The 19372-nt window shown below is 47.1% G+C and overlaps 1 protein-coding gene across 7 annotated transcripts in view; it reads left to right on the top strand.

Annotated features, from left to right (window-relative positions):
* Positions 1 to 18433, top strand: part of ADCK1 (aarF domain containing kinase 1) — an 84335-nt gene extending 65902 nt beyond the window's left edge. For all 7 annotated transcript variants that reach the window (XM_068683078.1, XM_068683077.1, XM_068683079.1 and 4 more), the window contains 5 exons: positions 997 to 1113; positions 12349 to 12498; positions 12736 to 12933; positions 16302 to 16495; positions 17581 to 18433. In XM_068683078.1, the coding sequence (XP_068539179.1) occupies positions 997 to 1113; positions 12349 to 12498; positions 12736 to 12933; positions 16302 to 16495; positions 17581 to 17752 (831 nt within the window). In that variant the 3' untranslated portion in view covers positions 17753 to 18433. The remainder of the gene's footprint in view (positions 1 to 996; positions 1114 to 12348; positions 12499 to 12735; positions 12934 to 16301; positions 16496 to 17580) is intronic.
* The last annotated feature ends 939 nt before the right edge of the window (positions 18434 to 19372 follow it).

Genomic DNA, 19372 nt, shown 5'->3' with positions numbered 1-19372 from the left:
CAGGATCCAAAATGTGTTACTGCTGTACTGGGGCACAGTAATGGGGGTGGATGAAGCTGCCTTAAGTCCTTGGTAAAATATATCTCTCTGATTTCTTTTGCATGCGAAGTTGAACCTGGACAGCTTGAGAGCACAATGATGTCAGGAATATCCAAAGGGAACTTCATCAATGACTCTGTTGGCAGTAGGAACTTCCTCTCAGAATTGGGCTAGACAGAGAGGCTGAAAAAGGGGGAGCCAGCCCAAGTGAAGGCTTCTCTTATGCTGCGTCACTGCCTCCCTGTGTGACACAGGGCCTCTTACTTAGACCTCACTCAGCTTGGTTTACTGCAGACTGAATGAAAAGTGCTTTGACATTTTATGCTCGTTACTGTGTCACGTTGGCAATAAGATAGTTAAGGGTCTCCCAGGGTTTCTATGACAAGCTCCTTATTTGTGACACTTGATTTTTCTCCCAGTTTGATTGCAGATGGCCTAAGTACACAGGGTTTGTCAGCTCAAATGCGTCTGTGTTCCAAGGGGCACTGCTGAGATACAATTTATGACAATGGCTTATCATTTTTAGAGCTGCATAAGTGAGCTCTGTACATAGCAAACGAGATGCAGTTCCTGTCTAAAGGAGCCAAGTGGATGATTCAGAAAGTTGCAATAGGTGCTAAACAGGCCACTTGTAGGAGCTCCAGAGCAAATAAGAAAGCTATCAAACAGTAATGGCAGAGGGAAGTGGTGAAGATTTTGTAAAGTGGGGCCTGAAATGTTGCACAAGCACTTTTTATGCTGCCATTGTATTGGTGCATTGTCCTTGCACACATTGCTGCTGTCCTGGGGAAGAGGCCTGCAGTGACAATAGTTGCATTTACCTCCCTAGTGCACAGGAAAGAAACAAGGCCTCGCTTCAGCCTCTTCCTTTTTTATTCCTTTCCTGGGTTGTGTGTGGTATGTTCTCCTTCCTTCCCCTGCCTGTTAGTTGACCTAACCCATCTTTTCTTGTTTCAGGTCCCCAGGATCTACTGGGAGCTCTCAACAAGGCGCGTCCTTCTCATGGAGTTCATGGAAGGGGGGCAGGTGAATGACAGAGCATACATGGAGAGGAACGGCATTGATGTCAATGAGGTAGTTTCTCAGCCATTTCTGAACTGGGCATGGTGGGCAATGCAAACCTGATGTTGGACACAAACACTGACAGAACGGGAAGGGGCAGAAAGGGGAGCAGCACATACAGATATGAACAGAGCAATTAATCTGAAAAATCTTGTTTCTTGTGCTCCTGGGAAAGTATATAATCCCTTTTGGGGAACACTGTCCTGTAGGATTGCGCAGCTAGAGATATCTTCAAGGAGACAGATTGCGAGTGATAACCATGCTCTTATATTAAATACACCGATGGCTTGTTCCAAGATGGCAGTTCCTGTTATCCTAGAGGAACAGCTTCAGGTTCTGATCTTTTTTCATCCCTTGTCCTCCCCTCTCTTCTGCATTAACTTTCTCCGGGGCACAGGATGTAGCCTTTGTAACCCAATATCTGTGTCTCCTTATAAAGGAGATGTAAATTACAGGCCTTAGGTGATCCTTGTTGTGGGAGTGCTGGAATCTCAGCCATGGTGGTTTGCATAATATTCTGCCATGTGTTGTTCTGGTCTGCTTTCCAAAATCTCCCTCTTTCTTCTGGATGCAACTGGGTACAGTTTTCTTTGCTTCTTGGTCCTATATTGCTGTGAAGTTTTGCTGCCCTTCATTAAATAGCTGCCAGATTCCATTCCTGGAGAACCTACATTTCCCCGATGAGTGAAATAATTTGTATGTGCGGCATGATGTCAAAAGAGTGCTGGGGATTCTTTGTTGCTAAGAGATTCTTGAGGAAAAGAAGGCATTGCTTCCGAGAAGGTCTGAGAAGATGCCTTGGGAAAGGGTTTTGAGTCATTCAACAGTGTAAAGCCACACGTCTCAGTGCGTGAGTGCTGATTGAGGCAGTGCTGCTTGCCTTTCCCCTTGTGCCCTATTGATGAGCCTCAAAGTTTCACTTGGTTGATTGTCTGTCAAAGAGGTACAACATAAAATCAATTGTACTTACTCTGTCCATACACTTAATTCTGAAATCTGAACACTTCCTCTCTCTCTGCTCTTCTTCCTCTCCACTCCCTTTCTATCCATGGCAAAATTCACGTGGCATTGGTTAGGACATACCAAAGACTTTTCAGGGAACAGGAAATGTGAGTTTGGTATGTGCCACAAGGGGGGAATGTTATGTGTATCTTCTCAGCTGCCTCCCTAAGTCAGTCTGAGGTCTGCCAAATTACAGGACTGAGGACTGAGTAACCTATCTTTTCTCTGCGTAGATCACCTCTTCCTCTGGTCTTACACCCAGCAGAAGCCAATTAGGCTTTTTCTAGTAACTTCTACAGGCAAAAAGACAGGCACCTTGTCACGTGTTTCTCCACTGAAATACAGGAAAGTGTAAAGGTTAAAGTAGGTTTTAAGACTCTCTTTCCATTCTAATTGTGATGAACAAGCGAAGGTCAGTGGGCGTAGTGAATGACCTTCTCTTCCCAGCAAGAAGTCCAGTCCATTTTCATTAAAGGGACTTCTTAAATGACTCACCTGTAGATAGTGCAGTCTCTATTCTTTCACATCTCCATCAGGAAGAACTTGGAACATTTGGGTCACTAGTATTTCTCCTCCCTCCCAGCAGGGCATCAGAGACATGTTTGTCAGCTGTTCAGAGGTAGACACAATTCTTTTTCTGTCTATTTTGTGCTGATGATCTTTCTTTATATTTACCAAGGTAAGTACCTCAATGATGCATCTGGTCTGCAAAGAGCATCATTGTGTGACTCGTGAGAATATGATAGCTCATATACTTTGTTATCAAGAGATTTAAAAAGTCTGGTCCATGGCAGAACACCCAGTCAGCTCCATTCACCCAGACAGAACAACTGGTCAAAAGTGAGTTGTTTCTTTGAGTGAACATGTCTTACATAAGTCCTTTTCTTCTGCTGTATGGGCAGAGGTCAAATCTAGCCCACAGCACTCAGACACAAAACTGAGTATTTCTCAATATTCAGTCTTGAAACTGGCAGAAAGGCTTGTTCTGATCTGATGCATTAGCAGGAGGACTCTTGAACAATGTTCAGATTTTGAGCAGGGCTTCCTCAAAGTTCTTGGGCAGCAGATCTGTTCTGATAGGAGAGATTTAGGATGAAAATTTAGCTCTTATTTTTGTTCATCCACCCCTTTTGTAAGGTTGTTTTGTGACATCTTGGCACAATAGGTTCCACGCAGCAAGGAAACAACATATTTTGCTGGTCTCTAAATGATGTCTAAAATGTATTTAAAAAAAAAAAAAGAAAAAAAAAGTTGTCAACAAGCTCTTACTTCCAGCAAGGTATAAGCGTCAGAAGTTTTGGCAATCTGTCAGGTATATGATGTTACTCAGCTCAGTTGTAGGATTCGACATTTCTGCAGTTTCACTACCTGTGCTGAGCTGTTCTTTGTCCCTTTTCTCTCTCTGTCCCCCAAAATTAATGATTATCTTTTACTGATTGCCAATGAAGTAATCAAAGGAGCGGATACCAAGCCCCTCAGAAGCATGTGATGGGGAATAAGGTCTGTTGTTATGGCCACAGGGAGATGGTAGGAGCCATGCACACCCTAGACCACTTCTCTGGTGAGGTGCAGCAGATGGAGACAAATACAACCAAGGTCCATTATCAGCTGCTGCTGTTGATGCCATGGGTAAGGAGCTTCATGGCATGGTGGCAAAGTGAACAAAAGGCAGTAGGCACTGAAAGGAGCATGAGGAGGGGGTGGCAACAAAGGTTTCAAAAGTATGATGTGACTTAGACAGCAATTCTGGCTTTTAAGAGATGCATTAGCTCCCTGTAAATCACCTCAATCTATCTATCTATCAACTCCTCTATCATCTTACTCCATTTTGTTTTACTGGGCAGAGGAATACGAGTCTTCACTAAGCAGGATTTCTCTTGTGTGACAACGCAGCCTTGAAAAGCAAGCTGAGCCTCTCTCCTCTAAATGGAAAGGATCCCTGAGGTGAAAGCTCCCTTCAAACCAGGTTACTGACATTTACTTAATACCGTCTGTAGCAGGATTATCATTAAAGCTGCCCAAAAGCACATTAATCTCTCTGGATCCGTCCAAGCGCTGGACTGTAATGGCATTTAATCAGAGAAGGCTTTGATTTCTAAAGACAAGTGCAAACACTGAAATATCTGCCTGTGGAACAGTTACTTATTCATGTGTAAGTGTAGCTGAAGATGAGAATGCAGCTAGGATATTGACAATGGGAGGGAAGCCTGGAGAAGGGAGTTATGAGGGAATGAGCTGGCGTGAATTTTGAGGGAAGACCAGGGTTAAGAAAGGGGCCGCTTGGAAACTGGGTTGTTCCTGTTTCAAGACACAAGTTACATGCTTGCTTGGGAACATACGTTTGGAGGAGGTGGGCAGAGCAGAGAAGGGAGGAAAAATGTAGACTAAGGGGCTCTCAAGTTGTTTGTAGCATACATAGGAGGAAAGGAAGGCTACTTAGAGCAAAGACTTCTAAAGAAGACCTCAGATGGCGCGCATGCCCACTTTGCACCTATGCTGATTTTAACTGATCCATTTAGAAAGACCTCATCCATATACAAATCTGACCTCATCCATATACAAATCTTGACATCATCTCTGATCTGCTGCATAGGTCCTCCTTGTCCCTCCTTGTACGTGCTCTGACTATCTCCGCAGAGGCTGCTGGATCTATGGGAGCTGTGGAGCTTAGAGGCGTGCTTGTGGCACATGCTGTATTGCCTGCAGGTAGCCAGCCAGTACTGGCAGGCAGGTGGAGAGCTCACCATGATTGCCTTGGTTTGTGTTGGAGTCAGGAAAGGAAATGGTGCTGTGTGCTTCAGCTCACTGAGTGCCTGGTCATGGGCTGTGGATGATTCAGAAGTCAGTGAAACGTTTTGTCCAGCTGAGAAGTGAAAGCAAACAGCTAAGATACTTAAGATGAGCTACTGTGTGCAATTATTGCCATCTGTCACTTCATCCTATTGTGGCTTTTTGCTTCCTTCTGTTACTAAATGGAATCCTCACTGCAATGATATCTCTTAGCTCAATAAAGAGCTCAGCTACCTTCTGATGGTTGACAGCTTTGCAACTTGAAATATGCTTTCAGCATGGGATTTACCCTTCTGCCAAGAGCCAGGAGCCGCTGGCTTGGGGCTGCTAAAATTTAAATGGGATTTCCCAGGGTGGAATCCTTTTGTCAGTGCAAGTATGGAAACCTCTCATGTCTCAAGTATTTGTGCTTATAAAACTCAAGTGTTAGATGAAATGGAGCGTGGAGTTCTTGGGGAAAATGGTTATTCTTGCTCTTTGCACCTGCTCATTTAGTCTGGGGAGAGGTTTCCTTACAGATTCTCCTACGTTTCTTCTTGCCTGAAGCTTAATGACAGTTCACAAGGCACTGGTAAACAAGGATGGTGACCTCCAGCATTTCCAGCTTCTGAACTATGCAAAGACACCACATAAAGAGTTAAATTACACACAAACCCTTCTCTTACTGAAGGTCAGTCTCAAACATAAGTGTGAATCAATTGCTCGAGTCTCAGCAAGATGCTTTACGTTAAGTTCAAGGAAATACAACTCAATTTAAAGCCAAGGGAAAATGATCCCCCTGTCCATTTCAGGCCTGTCAGAGATGCAAATAACAAATGAACAACTGGTCTTCTCTGTAGAAACTTACTAAGCTAGTCCCCCAGTTCCCTGGCTAGTTAAGTCAGAATATTTCTTCCCATTTAAATGCAGTAGAAGATGGGGCATTGAGCAGTAAAATAATTTCCTTAGTTCCCAAAAGAGGGTATGGGGCATGCTAGGAGTACACTCTGGAAGCCCTAAAAGCTGCTTCAGAATCTTAATGACATTTTATATGTCCAGATATCACCTTGCTGTGTTGCTAGATCAGTAGATAGCAACAGTGCTACGTTACAGAGCGCTGTGTTTTGATCCTCACAACTGCATCATAGAGGACAAAGTGTGAAATTGGATCTCCTGTGTGTGACCATCCTAATCTTCTATGGACAAGTGCCATTTCAGAGCAGAGACATACAGCAGGCTTCAGATTGTGGCTCTTCTCTATCCACACCCTTCGCTAATTTGACACCAGTTTAATTGGGCAGGATTGTACTAGCAGGATTAAGCAAACCCTTAGACGATGGCCATAATAACAACTGCAGAAGAAAGCAAAAACCCAATACGCTCTTCAATCCAATTAACCTTCGATTAAGGTTCCAAAATCAATGCTATTCTTTTGGCCTGAGGAGCTAATATTGAGCCCTGAGAAATGAGCTGCACAACGACCTTTACTTTTAATGAGATCAATAGAAGTTAGTGTCGCCATGTCTTAAAATAATTGGCAAATATTACAGCCAAATTAAGGCCGGAGACTAGTATCTGCTCCTGATCTAAAGAGACAGTCACAAATGGAGGTGGGACAAGAAAAGATAGTGCCCTATCAGGCAGTTTCATCTGGGTCTTATCAGAGGCAGGCAGTGAGATCAGCTCTACAATGACCATGCACAGGATGATGTTTTTCTTTGCCCTTCTTCTTTGTGTCAGTTGGAGGCATGTAGCCAGGACTGCTGCAGATTACTCAGGAAGCCAGGAAAGTATCAGTGACTCTTCCTGGATAACTCTGGCCAGTTTTTTACATTGCAGCTACCAGTGAACATGGTATGTCTGCCTTGTTGCTAAAGGAGTTTTGCACTCACTCATCTCTCCCTTGCTAACTAGGCATATCAGCCTGGTGTTTGTAAGGGTTTTTATTTGTGATGGACTTTCCAGTGCTTTGTTATTATCAGGTTGTTCTGTCAGCTGGGCATGCTGTTTTGTTAAGAGGTGGCTTGTATATACAAGAAGAAATACATCACAGCTGCTACCTGTGCTGTGCCTTGGGGTCCTCTGAATTAGATGACAAAAATGCAGTAAGTGTACTTGATATGCTGGGTATGAGTCAGCTAAATAGAAAGGGTGGGGATTCGTAGGGAAGTTGCAAAGTAGGTGAGAAACTGATAGAGGCAATGGTAATGAGAGGAATTATCACAGTGGAGTTTTGCAAGGTTTGCTCTTCAAACTGATCTTAATAATTTCAGTAACGACCATGACACAAACAGAGCTTTGTGAAAGAGGTTGTGAATGGCAGCAGTTTGGGACGTTTTGTCATTGTAGAGGATTGAAGTAGCAATTGCACTTGGTGGCCTTGAGGACTGGAATGATAGAAAGGGATAAAAATGAGAAATACCAAGTGAAAAGCCATGCACTTAAAAGCTAATGAGAAGAGTTTCCTAAATATGCTGGGAGTTAGAGGGAAGTGAATGGAGTTAAATCCTGCTGGAGGCTGGTCACTAGTGGTGTCCCCCGGGGCTCTGTACTGGGGCCAGTTCTCTTCAATATCTTTATCAGTGATCTGCATCAGGGGATCAAGTGCATGCTCAGTAAGTTTGCAGACATCACCAAGTCAGGTGTGAGTGACCTCAGGTCAGGTGTGAGGAACCTCCTACCTGCTCAAAGGTAGGAGGGCTCTGCAGAGGGATCTGGATATGGGACTGGACCGATGGGCTGAGGCCACCTGTAGGAGGTTAAACAAGGCTGAGTGTGGTGTCCTGCACTCGGGGCATAACAAGCCCAAGCAGTGCTACAGGCTGGGGGAAATGTGGCTGGAAAGCTGCCAGGTGGAATGGAACAGGGGGGTATTGGCTGAATATGAGCCAGCAGTGTGCTCAGGTGGCCTGGCTTTATCAGAAACTGTGGCCAGCAGGACTGGGGAAGCAATCATACCCCTGTACTTGGCTCTGGTGAGGCCACACCTCAAATCAAATACTCTGTTTAGTTTTGGGCCCCTCACTACAGGAAGGACATCGAGGTGCTGGAGCGTGTCCAGAGAAGGGCAATGAAGCTGGAGAACAAGTCTTATGAGGAGTGGCTGAGGGAACTGGGGTTGTTTAGCCTAGAGAAAAGGAGGCTCAGAGGAGACCTTATCATGCTGTACAGTTACCTTAAAGGAGGCTATAGCAAGCATTTTTATATCGTGTAAGCATTGTTTTCTAATATTAAAATCGTGGGTTGAAAAGGTGTGGTTTGCCTGACACAGTGTCATGGTCATGTCATATCACGTGGCAATGGCAGGTTGCTATTTGTGTTGGCTGGTGAGGACACGGGCTTTCTTGGTGGCTGTAGTCATCATGTTCTGCTGCAGCACAGAGGGACAAATTGAACTTTCTTGGCAATAACACACTTTCTGGCAATAGGCAAGGATGTGCCTCAGGCCAAAGCTCACATTTGGTGTCAATCTGACATGTCAAGCTCAGCTCTGCTTGCTGACTGGCACGTTTTTTTATTTTTTCTTATAATGTTATGCCTAAATTATCCTATTCTTGATTACACCTGCTTCTACCTAGTTGTATTTCTCGTAGCACATTCAATGCTACAAGTGCCTCTGTTTCCTTGGTATTCAAGCCTTTTAAAATTGGTAGACCGTCTTTTCTCTGGTATTCTTTAGCCAACTCCAGAACCGTCAGTTCTTTTAATCTTTTTCCTAAGTACATTCCTCCTGCATCCTGCTCATTTATTTGCTTTCTCTAAACTCGCTCCATGTTGTCTGCATCTCTCTTAATGAGGTGTCTTGAAGTGAATGCAGGATTCCAAGGGTGATTATCATTATTTTTTTTTACCATGCGCAGCAAACAATGCTGGGAGACCCTGGTATTTATAAGGACCTTGTGTTGGATGATAAACAGGGAAAGGAATGATGCCCTCACCGTGTCATAACAAAATGCCTGTGTGTTTACTTTGGTCTTTGCTTCCATAAATCATTGCAACCTTTTGTCTAATTTGCTATGCACCTTCACCCTGAGGTCTTACACAGCCTGAATGCATGCTGAATTCCACTCTTCTCCTGAGCAGAGGTTTTCATGTGTTCATTTTCTCATTTCACCTGACTACATTCTTCCAAAGTGAATTGTTTGTAAGTTATTTGTCCAGTGGCATTTTCAGTAAGGATGCACCAAAGGCCAGTAGTGATGGGGCACTGTACTGGAGAAAGCAAAAGAGGGGTCAGCATCTACGGGAAGTTTGGTGGCAGGTTCTTCCAATTGCTTTTCCACAAGTGTTTGAAGAACCTTATTCTATGAATATTCAAAAAGTAAACTGTGTTGGCTGGTGATTGATTTGGAAAATCATGTACTGCTGTTAGTCTTCTCTGACCAGGGGAGCCTGTATACACTCCAAGCACCAAGACAAACTGATCCCCTAGGGCACCCTGTCTGTGAATCTCTCTTGAAACTGCTTAGAGGGTGTCAATAGAAGATGAGTGCTTTGGAGTTTAGGGGAGTTCACTCCAGGCAAATTACTGGGAATCATTGTCAGTAGTCACTGAGGTCTCAGAGAGAGGAACTCAAAAAGCAAGCACACGTGAAACAACAGCCCTACAGTTATCCACGCATGAACAAGCACTCATTGACATATACTTTTTCTGATACCAAGAAATCATATTTTTACTAATATACAGGCACAGAACTGTACCAAACATACATTACCTGCTCCACAGGTTGTAGATGCATAGGTCTTTTGCAAAGCCTTGTATCTCATCCAGAGAGCAAGCTGTGTCAGTGGTGGTACTTGTTGCTGCTCACTGCTGTGTGTAATGATGATGTGAGTGCTAGGAAAAAAATGAAAACTTGAAGAAGGAATATATTTACCTTTATTTTTAGTTTTCCTTTTCCTGTCCCAGTCCCCTTTCCTCTGGCCTCTTTGGGATGTAGAGCTAGAAAGCTGGGAAACTTTGAGAAAAACAGAATTCAATTTTTACATTCTTTTTTTTTTTTTTTTTTTTCTCTCTGAATCATTAGTGAAAGTCTTTTTGTACTAAGTTTAAGAATCCTGTAATAATAGCCACATTTCAGTACTTCAGTAAGTGCACATTAGATAACTATGTACAGAAAATGAAGTTATGTAAGTAAAAAACTTACAGCATTGGACACATGACACATCTGTACCAAAGGTCCTATATATAGTATATGTGTCTTTGATGACTCGTGGAGCTATATTGCAATTAATGTATGTAAGGGCATTGTGGTTATTTCTTAGCTTTTTGCTCTAGAAACATGAATTCCTTTTGTCTGAATTATAATGATGGGTCACTATTTTTATTTTATACTCTGATTTCTAGAAATATGGCCTTCCTTTTTGTTTAGAACTCAACAGCATTGATGCTTTCTATCTTAAATTAATTTCTCTTCAATTTTAGAGGTATGTCAGCAGCCAAAAATAAGCTAAAATACTTTAGTGTGCAGCTCCATTTCTTACTCTAAGTACATTTATTTCTTTCAAAGTTAAAGATTGTTTTATTTTATCATAAATCCCTGTAACATATTTTCTGTATGCTAACTAAATTATATGGAATGATTTCCTCTCTCTTAAAGAAGCTGTAAAGTTTAGTTTCAGTGCATTAACTACTGGAAATATTCAAGGCTGTACTCTGGTGAAGTAAATATAAGGATGGCAGAGAAGGGAGAGGGGATGGGGAAGTAAAGGTTGTCTTGTACCCATGACCCAGCCCGTGGGGCTGAGCAGGGCTGTGACCCCTCTAAGATGACCCATGGTAAGGTGGGAAGATGAATCCCAAGCTTCTGTTGTGTTGTGTTTTGGGCTGTAAAAGGCTATGACCACAGATAGTAACCTGTCTGCTGATGGTGGCTCAGGAGGGGGCACCTGCCCTGCACCTGAAGCAGTCACAATGTCCAGGTCCACTTCTCCTGGTGTGCAGGTCCCTGGGAGTCTGCATGAATGAGTGATTAGCTCAGGACAAACTGTCTGACATGTCCTTGGACTGCCAGGTTCTACTTCCCTTTTCTATGCTGTCAGAACACCTGGCACTTTGGACTTTCCAAATTTTACAGCTGTAGCACCTGCGTGGGTGATTCGGCATGAGGCAGCATCCCCGTGATTCGGTAGTCGCTCCAGGTGCCACCTGAGGGAAGGGGGGTGGTCCCACCTGCTTCTGCAGCTGTCCCTGCTGCTGTGCTGCAGGAAGGGTTCCCATGCATCCTTCTCATGTGTAGTTACTTGGGCATTCCTCATCAGGATGCTGTTCTGCACCTGGCTGGTCTGCTTCCAGCTGCTCTCCTGGGCTCTTGGTGGCTCAGCCAGACCTGGAGCTCCGCATGCCCTGTCCTGATGCAGTACCGTGGCATTGTTCTGTGGCTCCCTAAACAGCCACTGCACTCCTCTCAGAGGTGGCTGCATTTCACAGGTGGGTAAAGCAAGACCTTTCCTAGCTGTCAGGTTTTCTGCAGGACAAGCTGTCGTTGGTATAACCATTACCTCTTCCACCCCCTCCGCTTCTGGGGACAGCTGCCTGTTCGCTGCTTACGTCGTGTGTCTCCTTGAAATCATTTATAACGATTGACTTTTAATTGTCTTTTAATTGCTTGTTCAGCACTCTGCTGTGGAGCACTGTGCCACTTCCTGATGGCAGGGAGGACCAGCAGTGGGATGTCAGGGTGAGAGGTTGCTGTGCTGGTGTGGTGAGGGATTGATCCGAGGTCCTGGGGATGTTCAGTAGCTCCTAGATGTTCACTTTAATAACATCTCTGGGTGATGAGAAGCAGTGGCATGGAGGGACACAGCAATGACAGGATGATTTAAACAGCTTTTCTGTGCTGCTTCATCTTCACAGACATCGTAAATCAGATTAGTGTGGGACTGAGGAAAGGAAGGGGGAGAGTAGGGGACAGTGTGATGGAGGGAGGGCAGAGGGAGCCTGCGTTCATTCCGGTAAGCAGACAGACGGGCTGATCTTCTCCCACCCCTTCTCCACGGGGCCCTGCTGTCATCCATGGAGGAAACAGCTGAGTCTTCTTGCAGGTGGCATTTCACCCACCTCAACAGCTTCTTCAGTACCTTCCCTGTCAGTGTCTATCTGCCACCATCTGCCGTCTCATTTTCCTCCTCCTTACCAGAAACCCCATTCCTTCCCATAGCACCAAAACCCTCATTCCTAACCCTCATTCCTAACCCACATTCCTACCCTTTTTCCTGCCAGAAAATGCTCTCAAATAACCCCAAACCCTGCAAACATCTTTGTGATACCCTGTGTGGATCTCTGTGCAGCAGACACCAGCAGCCGTACCGTGCATTTGTCAGCACGAGGGGTCCCAGGAGCCCTGTGTGGGGACGCTGGCATGTGCCAGCCCCTTGCTCCCCCCGTGCTGGCACACAGGGGCTGCCTCCCCTCTCCTCCCTGGCACGCACCCGGCTGGGGGTGGCAGTGTGTGACCCGCTCCTCTCTCCTTACAGATCTCTCGCAACCTGGGGAAACTCTACAGTGAAATGATCTTCGTGAATGGCTTCGTCCACTGCGACCCGCACCCGGGCAATGTGCTGGTCAAGAAGTGCCCAGCCTCTGGCAAGGCCCACATTATCCTCCTGGACCATGGGCTCTACCAGGTGTGTCACTGGGGGCCTTCCATGGCCCTGCGGGGCTGCCGGTGGGTGCCGGGCTGGAAGAGCTACCCAGCTGCTCCTCGAAGCCTGCATGAATACATTTTTCCTATTACTCCCATAACCCTCCAAGGGCATCTCCTGGCTCTGAAGTGGGGGATGGGGCATGGCTAGGGGGCACAAGGCTTTCCTCCTTGTTCCCTGCCCTCTGCGAACTTCTGAGGGCCGTGTCTCCCTCCCCAGGTGCTGAGCGAGTCGTTCCGCATGGACTACTGCCGCCTGTGGCAGGCCCTTATCAAGGCCGACATGAAGAGGGTGCAGAAGTACAGCCGGCGGCTCGGGGCAGGGGATTTGTACCCGCTCTTTGCCTGCATGCTCACCGCCAGGTCCTGGGAGTCTGTCAACAGGGGCATTGACCGGTCGCCAGTCTCAGCCAGCGAGGTAGGACCTGTGTGCCCTCCCCTGCTGCGTGCCCTCCTTCTTCTCAGGTACCTTCCCTGTTCTAACCACGTGTATCACTGATACCAGGGTGATACTGGGCAACCCCTGGCAGCTCCATAGCAAATTCTGCCTTGGCAGCTGAGCTAGAGTAAGCCAGGAATTCTTCTACGCTGTGTGTTATAGCGGCTAAACTTAATCTCCCCGTTTTACTTGTCATGGGCTGCTTAAATTGTATATGATATTTTAATGGCTAAGTGTTCACCAGTTCTGGCAGGAGAAACATTAGTAGATCAACCTTTTCTTAAAATGAAAAGGAGTGTTTAATGCAGCTGTGCAGGGAACCAGCAAGGAGGATAGGGTGAGGTAGAGGAGACATAAAGGCCTAGTGGGAAGATACGAGAAGGATAATGCATTATCACTATTCATGTAAATGACTATCAGCACTGATACAAACTCCTAAAAACCCTCGGAAATTACCTCCCAATCAGAAACCCTATTAACTTGGAGTCAAGGTTGCTTAACTGCAGATTCTGTCAACTCAATCACTACAAATTTAGGAAATTGCCACTTATATTCTCCCTGCTTTCCTATCCACACATGCTGGGATCCTTCTCACGCCTGCTAGCACTCCTGACATGCACACATTGCCTTAAGAATAGTAGCAGCCCCTGCCAGCTGTGCTTTTTTTAGAGGTGAGCCTATAGTGATGTGATTTCAGGAAATGGACCAGGGTCTGTAGGGAGAAACATGTTGTATCCTATGGTTTGTTCTTATCTGCACACATTTGTAGCAGATAGAATGAAATTAATTTAAGTAGCATTAAAATATCGTTCTGTGAAATCCTCTCCTGGAAATTCCTTTGGGTTGGTGTTTCGTTTTGATGGATGGGGCTGAATTTGCTGTGCTGGCTCACCGTTACGCACAGCAATGAGTAGGTCGGATACCTGGGGTAATGGAACCCCCCCTGTAATTTGATTGCTTCCTACCTGAGTTAATTTTCTGCATATCAGAAATAATACAATGACTGTTCAGCAGATCTGTGCTTGATCTGAGGAGTTCTGGAGCTGGTAGCTCCAGAAGAAAATTCAGAGACACCACAGTGAATCTACACAGAGCTGGCTCCAGTCCTACAGGGCCAGCGTTGAACCTGAGCTCACAAGTGGTGTTTGTCCTAAGCTGGCTCATGTAAGTTATGCAGAGCTGTGGCTGTGGCTGCACGGCGCACTGTGTGGGCTAATGAACTTTGTCAGAGCTGAATTGCTTGTATGGAGCCAACTCTGTTGTCTTGGCCTGTATGACACAATTAATGCTGAAACTGGATAATCCTGCAGCAGATAATGGGGAGCTGAGCAGATTTACTGTGACATTAGGAAATGAGCTGCTGCTTGCCCTTAGTTTAGAGGTGAATTGGAAAGATCGTATCAGCAGCAAGAGCCAAGTGCCCCTGTAGGCAGGTGCCATCAGCACAGAGCTCGGGTGAATGTGCTTGAGGATGGATTGGCAGCAGAGTGGTCTGAGAGACAAGTAAACCCTCCTGATACAATATCTTAGCTGTAGCCTGCTATGTCCAGCCTGGGGCACTGCATCTTGAGAAAGGTTTGATGAAAGTGGGAGAGGCCAGTGGGAAGCGGCAAGGACTGATGGTCAAGCAGATGCAACTCATGAGCTAAGGCTGAGCAAGCTAGGGCAGAAAAAGTCCAGAAAAGTGCAGGTTGAGGGGAGATGTAAGTGTGATTTTCAAATCTGGTAAAGACAGATTGCAAACAGGACAAGAAATAATGGGTTTAAAGTTCAGCTAAGGAGATTTTGGTAATAACACGAGTAAAGCAGGATCTAATGGCAAGGCCAGAGAGATGCTGGTGTGGATGGTCTGGGGAGGATGCGGGTCACATCACTGGAGGGTTTTAAGAGCAGGCTAGGCAAACGTGTGAGGGTTGCCATAGGTGTAGTTGTTCCTGCCTTGAGCCAAGGCCGGGCAGCTGACCGCCCAGGGTGGCTGCTAGCCTTATCTCATCAGATTTTGTTTGTGTTTTGTTGCATCCTGCAGCAGCCTCTGCGACTGCAGCCAAGGGGCTTTTCTCAGGTCCTGTGGCATAGCTCATTTCTTTCTCCGTGCACAGGCTTCACCCTTCACAGAAAATGACAGGTCTGATGACAGATCTTGTGGTTGCTTTGTGATGTGTACAAACAGCTGGAGCTAAAAATAAAAAGGAAAGAAATAGAAAAGAAAATCTATGCATGGAAAATAAAGTAGCCTCTGCAGTGATGCTGGCAAGGATGAGAGATAAGAATATCAGGAAGGAATTTTCTGCCAAGAAATACTGCAACAAAACATTTAACGTTTAGGAGAGCTAAGCATCTTCTTGCCGAAGATTTGTGTGTTAGATTGGTGATGGAGGCAGGACAGAAAGATTTATGTGTCGACACCAAAACAAACATGATGGTGTGTAAACTGGATACACCTCTGACCATCATGGCCTGCACACGAGATTTGTGTGGGTCTTTTCCTCTGTAATAAGTCTGAAGTTCACAAAGGGTGGGTGTCACATCCTGTACCATGAAATACAGACCTGCCATCGCTCACTCCACAGAAGAGAAGGTTTTAGAGCTGTCTTGTCTCCCCCACAAAGGAGCCTCACTCTCTGCAAGAAGTCATTTACTACCCTTTGCATGTGTCTTGCTGGTTTCTGGAGATTTCAGGTGTTCCAGGGACTTTTTTTGGATTTCCTCATATGGGTCTAGATGGACCTGTAGTCTGACACAGATGGCAGTTCTGTGGTCTTTTGGGTTAGCGTAAAAGTCTGCATAATGCCTTCACACCTCCACTGAGCTGCATTGATGACAGGGGACTAAGCTAAGCTTAGAAAAGAGCTCCATTGGTATATCGTGAAGCCATCAGTTGCATGGGACAGCAAAATGCACATGGCAGGGAGCAGCCTGCTTGTCCTTGCAGTGTGCTCGACCTCCCAAGCAGTCCTGTGGTACTTGCAGCACTGCCAGCATTGGGTCTGTTGAGGTGAGACTCAGTCAGAAAGCTGCAAGGGCAGTGATGAAACGGTGGTGTGGTCTGCCTGGGCCAAGAGCTGAGATAGCAACAATGTTAATGCTGCCTGTAAGGTGGAGGGGCCTTATCTCACTGAAGGGCAGGTGGAATATAGCAAGAGTGCTGTGTGCCTATGCAGTAAGTGCTGGGGACAGCCAGCTGCCTGCTGCAAAACAGCAGGAAGAGCTCTTTAGCACCTGGCCGAGTCATGGTCTGGCAAAACGCTGTCTCCTCCTGCCAAATCTCGGCTGCGTCTGGATGGGGGTTTCCCGTGCACTCTCAGCTTCTCTCTCCTTTCTTTCTGGCATGGCCTGGCTGACTGCAGGATGTGGAGATCCGGTCCAATGCTGCTGCTTACCTACCCCAGATCACCCAGCTCCTCAACAACGTGCCCCGCCAGATGCTGCTGCTGCTGAAGACCAACGACCTGCTAAGGGGGATCGAGTCAGCCCTGCACACGCGGGCCAGTGCCAGCTCCTTCCTCAACATGTCTCGCTGCTGCATCAGAGCTGTTTCCACGTGAGTGTCTTCTCCAGGCACCGGGGCCCAGACATGGAGCAGCCTCCAGATCAGGAGGGCTGGCTGCTCCCTGGGGCCGGGAGCCAGCAGGCCAAGGGCCAGTCCTGAGCAAGGCAAGCAGGGCAGGCCCTGTGATGCTGACCAGGTTCAACCAAAAGTCCGTATCATAATGCAACATCACGGGGATAAGGCAGGTCCAGAGGTAAAGGAGGAAGCTGACCTATAGGGCAGGCAGAGTGGTTGCCAGGCAGGTCTGTAGGGACAGGACAGGGCTGAGGTTAAGCCAGGAGGTCAATGTGCTCGTACCTAAGTACTCCTCCAGTACTGGGCAGGCACTGAAGGCCCAGGCCTCAGCTTAAAAAATGGGGACAGGGATGGAGGTGCAGCCCGTAGGATAAGGTTTTAGGGTTTGGCCCTGTAACCCGGAAGAGGGCAGGGTGCCCATTACAGGCATCAGAACTGGGAAGTATTTGTGGGTAGGAAAGATCTGCCAGTTCACTGCTGCCTGCATCTGCAAGGTGCTGGGGCTGACTGTGACGATGAGGCTGGTGTTCAATACCCAGGAACAGGAATCAGGCAGCTGATTTCCACCTGTGAGTCAATTCATTTCCCCTACCTCAGGTTCCTCCTCCTTGCAGAAGAAATAACTGCAGTTTGTCTGAATGGTGAGAGAAATGCAAGGCCCAGTTAACCTCTGCTTGTAAAGAAAGGTGGAGAGTTACTTTTCTTGGAATCAGTGTGTCAGGATTGTTGGACTCCTACGAATGTACTACCAGGAAGGGCTACAGGGGTGTAGTCATGGCCCAGGCTCACTACACACAGTGGGAAGGGAGCTGGGCTCACACAGGAGCAGGCTGACTCTTCTGCCAGATTTGTGCCAGAAAGGGAGTCCCCAGCTCCTCAGGAGCATCTCCTTGGAGAAAAGCCCTACTCCTGGGGGTCCCCACTGGTGGTGATTCTCCAGGAGTGGGACGGTCGCCTCCCCTGGGGGGGCGTTGGTTGTACTGGGGCTGCAGGACAGGCTTCATTCCTGTCGGGCTGCATCCTGCTGGAGCTAACGTGGCTGTTTCTCTGTTTTGTTCTAGGTATCAGAGGAGCAAGAGTCACTCGCTTTACAGGAGAGTCCAGATCTCACTCACAGAAGGACTGAGCCTGTGGCAGATCAACCTGTATGAACTCTTCCTGTGGCTGAAGGGGTCCCGGCTGGGGAACTGGGTCATTGCTCTCCTGAGCTGGATGCACCATTCCACATACTGACACGAGCTGGTGGGAGAGGCCTGGCTGTTCCCTCTCTCACTGCTGCTCTCCACGGCACATTTGCCTTTCTGACTGTTTCTGTCTATCCTGTGGGCTATTTTTGGGTCTCGTTCCTTGTTACATGCTGCACTGTCCTTGCATGTTACAGCATTAGCTCTCTCTGTGGCAGCAAGAGGTGGAGTAGGTACCAGGGCTCTGCTGATTTATGGGTTAGGAAAGGGAGGTGTGGAGTACCGTGTGTCAGGAAGGGCATGGTGCTTTCTCTCCCCGTTTGAACAGGGGAAATTCCACACAGATTCCAGCGGAACTGCACTGGAAGCAAAAGCCTTTCCTTGGCTCTTTCTTAAACAATCCTAAAAAAATTAAGAGAATCACAGCCCTGCTTAGAATGCCCCAAAACATTTGTCTGACCCTCAGAGAAAGCTGGTATATCCCTTAAAAATCCGATAGGGTTTGTATTAGTTATTGCAGAGTCTCCCTGCAAGTGCCTGTGTGTTTCTGGACTTTCCCAGGCCCATTTCTTTGCAGTTGAAGTGGGGGAAGGGGACAGTGGTCCTTCTTCTTTTCCAGGATTCAGGGAAGGCAGGAAGGATGACGACTCAGGGCTCTGAAACTGCTGGTAATGTACGTGTACTGTACAGCGCTGCCACACAGCAAAATAAATGTGTTGCATCAAAGACATTTGTGGGAGGGATGCTGGCTGTACACTCAGGGTGACATTGTGGCCTCTGACCTCTGTCCTGTTCCGTTTCTCCATGGAGTGAGTGATGCCAGGCAGTGCTTGTTAACTCCTAGAAAGTCAAATGAAAAGCCCTCTTGCTCTGTCCTCTGCTCAAGAGGTTTGTCCCACAGCTGAGTCCTCTGGTGCTGTGTCAGATGTGTTGGGATGGGTTGGGGTGTTGTTCTCCTGGAGGACACACCACTCCTGGCCACCCAGATCCGTGCTGAGCCTGCCTCCTCCCTGGCTGCAGCACATCTGTGAGACGTCATCATCCCCGTGTTGCACATCGAGCATTTCGCCTCGTCCCTGCCCGTGACATCTCACTGCTCTTGCCTCAGATGAAAACCTGCCACTTGCTCGGTGGTGCAAGTGACGGGTTGGATGGGTCTGATTCTGCAGCTATGGGATGGCCACTATGAAGCCCTGCCCAGAGGCCTCTCTTATGCCAGCCATGCTTGGGATCCTGGGAGACAGCCCTGCTGCTTTTGAGGATTCCTGTAGTCCGCAAGATGGAGGTGGCTGCTGAGATCATTTCAGCTTTTTCATAAACAGTCTTGGTGAAAAGCGGCTTACGTGCAGGGCACAAAGGATGGGCTGGGAACACCCCTTTGCTGCCAGCAAGCTTGCTCAGCAGAGGTGTGTTACTCGGGCACCAGGCTGTGCCTGAGTGTAAGTCCCAAGAAGAGCGTGTGCTGTCTCCATTTGCACGCAGTTTCCTGGTCTTCCTTTCACCTTGCAGCGTGTCTGCTTGGGTGTGAGGGGAATCAGGGGGCAGAAGTGGGGGTTTGTGTGTCTGTCAGTCCTCAATGGCTCTTTTTGGCCCTGTGGGAGAGGGGAGGGATGTAATGCACAAAAGGTACCTGGCTGCACGAGTGCTTGGGCATGAGGAGGGAAGGAGT

The sequence above is a fragment of the Anas acuta genome, chromosome 5 (assembly GCF_963932015.1).
Source record: "Anas acuta chromosome 5, bAnaAcu1.1, whole genome shotgun sequence".
NCBI lineage: Eukaryota > Metazoa > Chordata > Aves > Anseriformes > Anatidae > Anas > Anas acuta.
The sequence above is the reverse complement of the archived record's forward strand: the minus strand, read 5'-3'. Positions and strand labels throughout refer to the sequence as shown.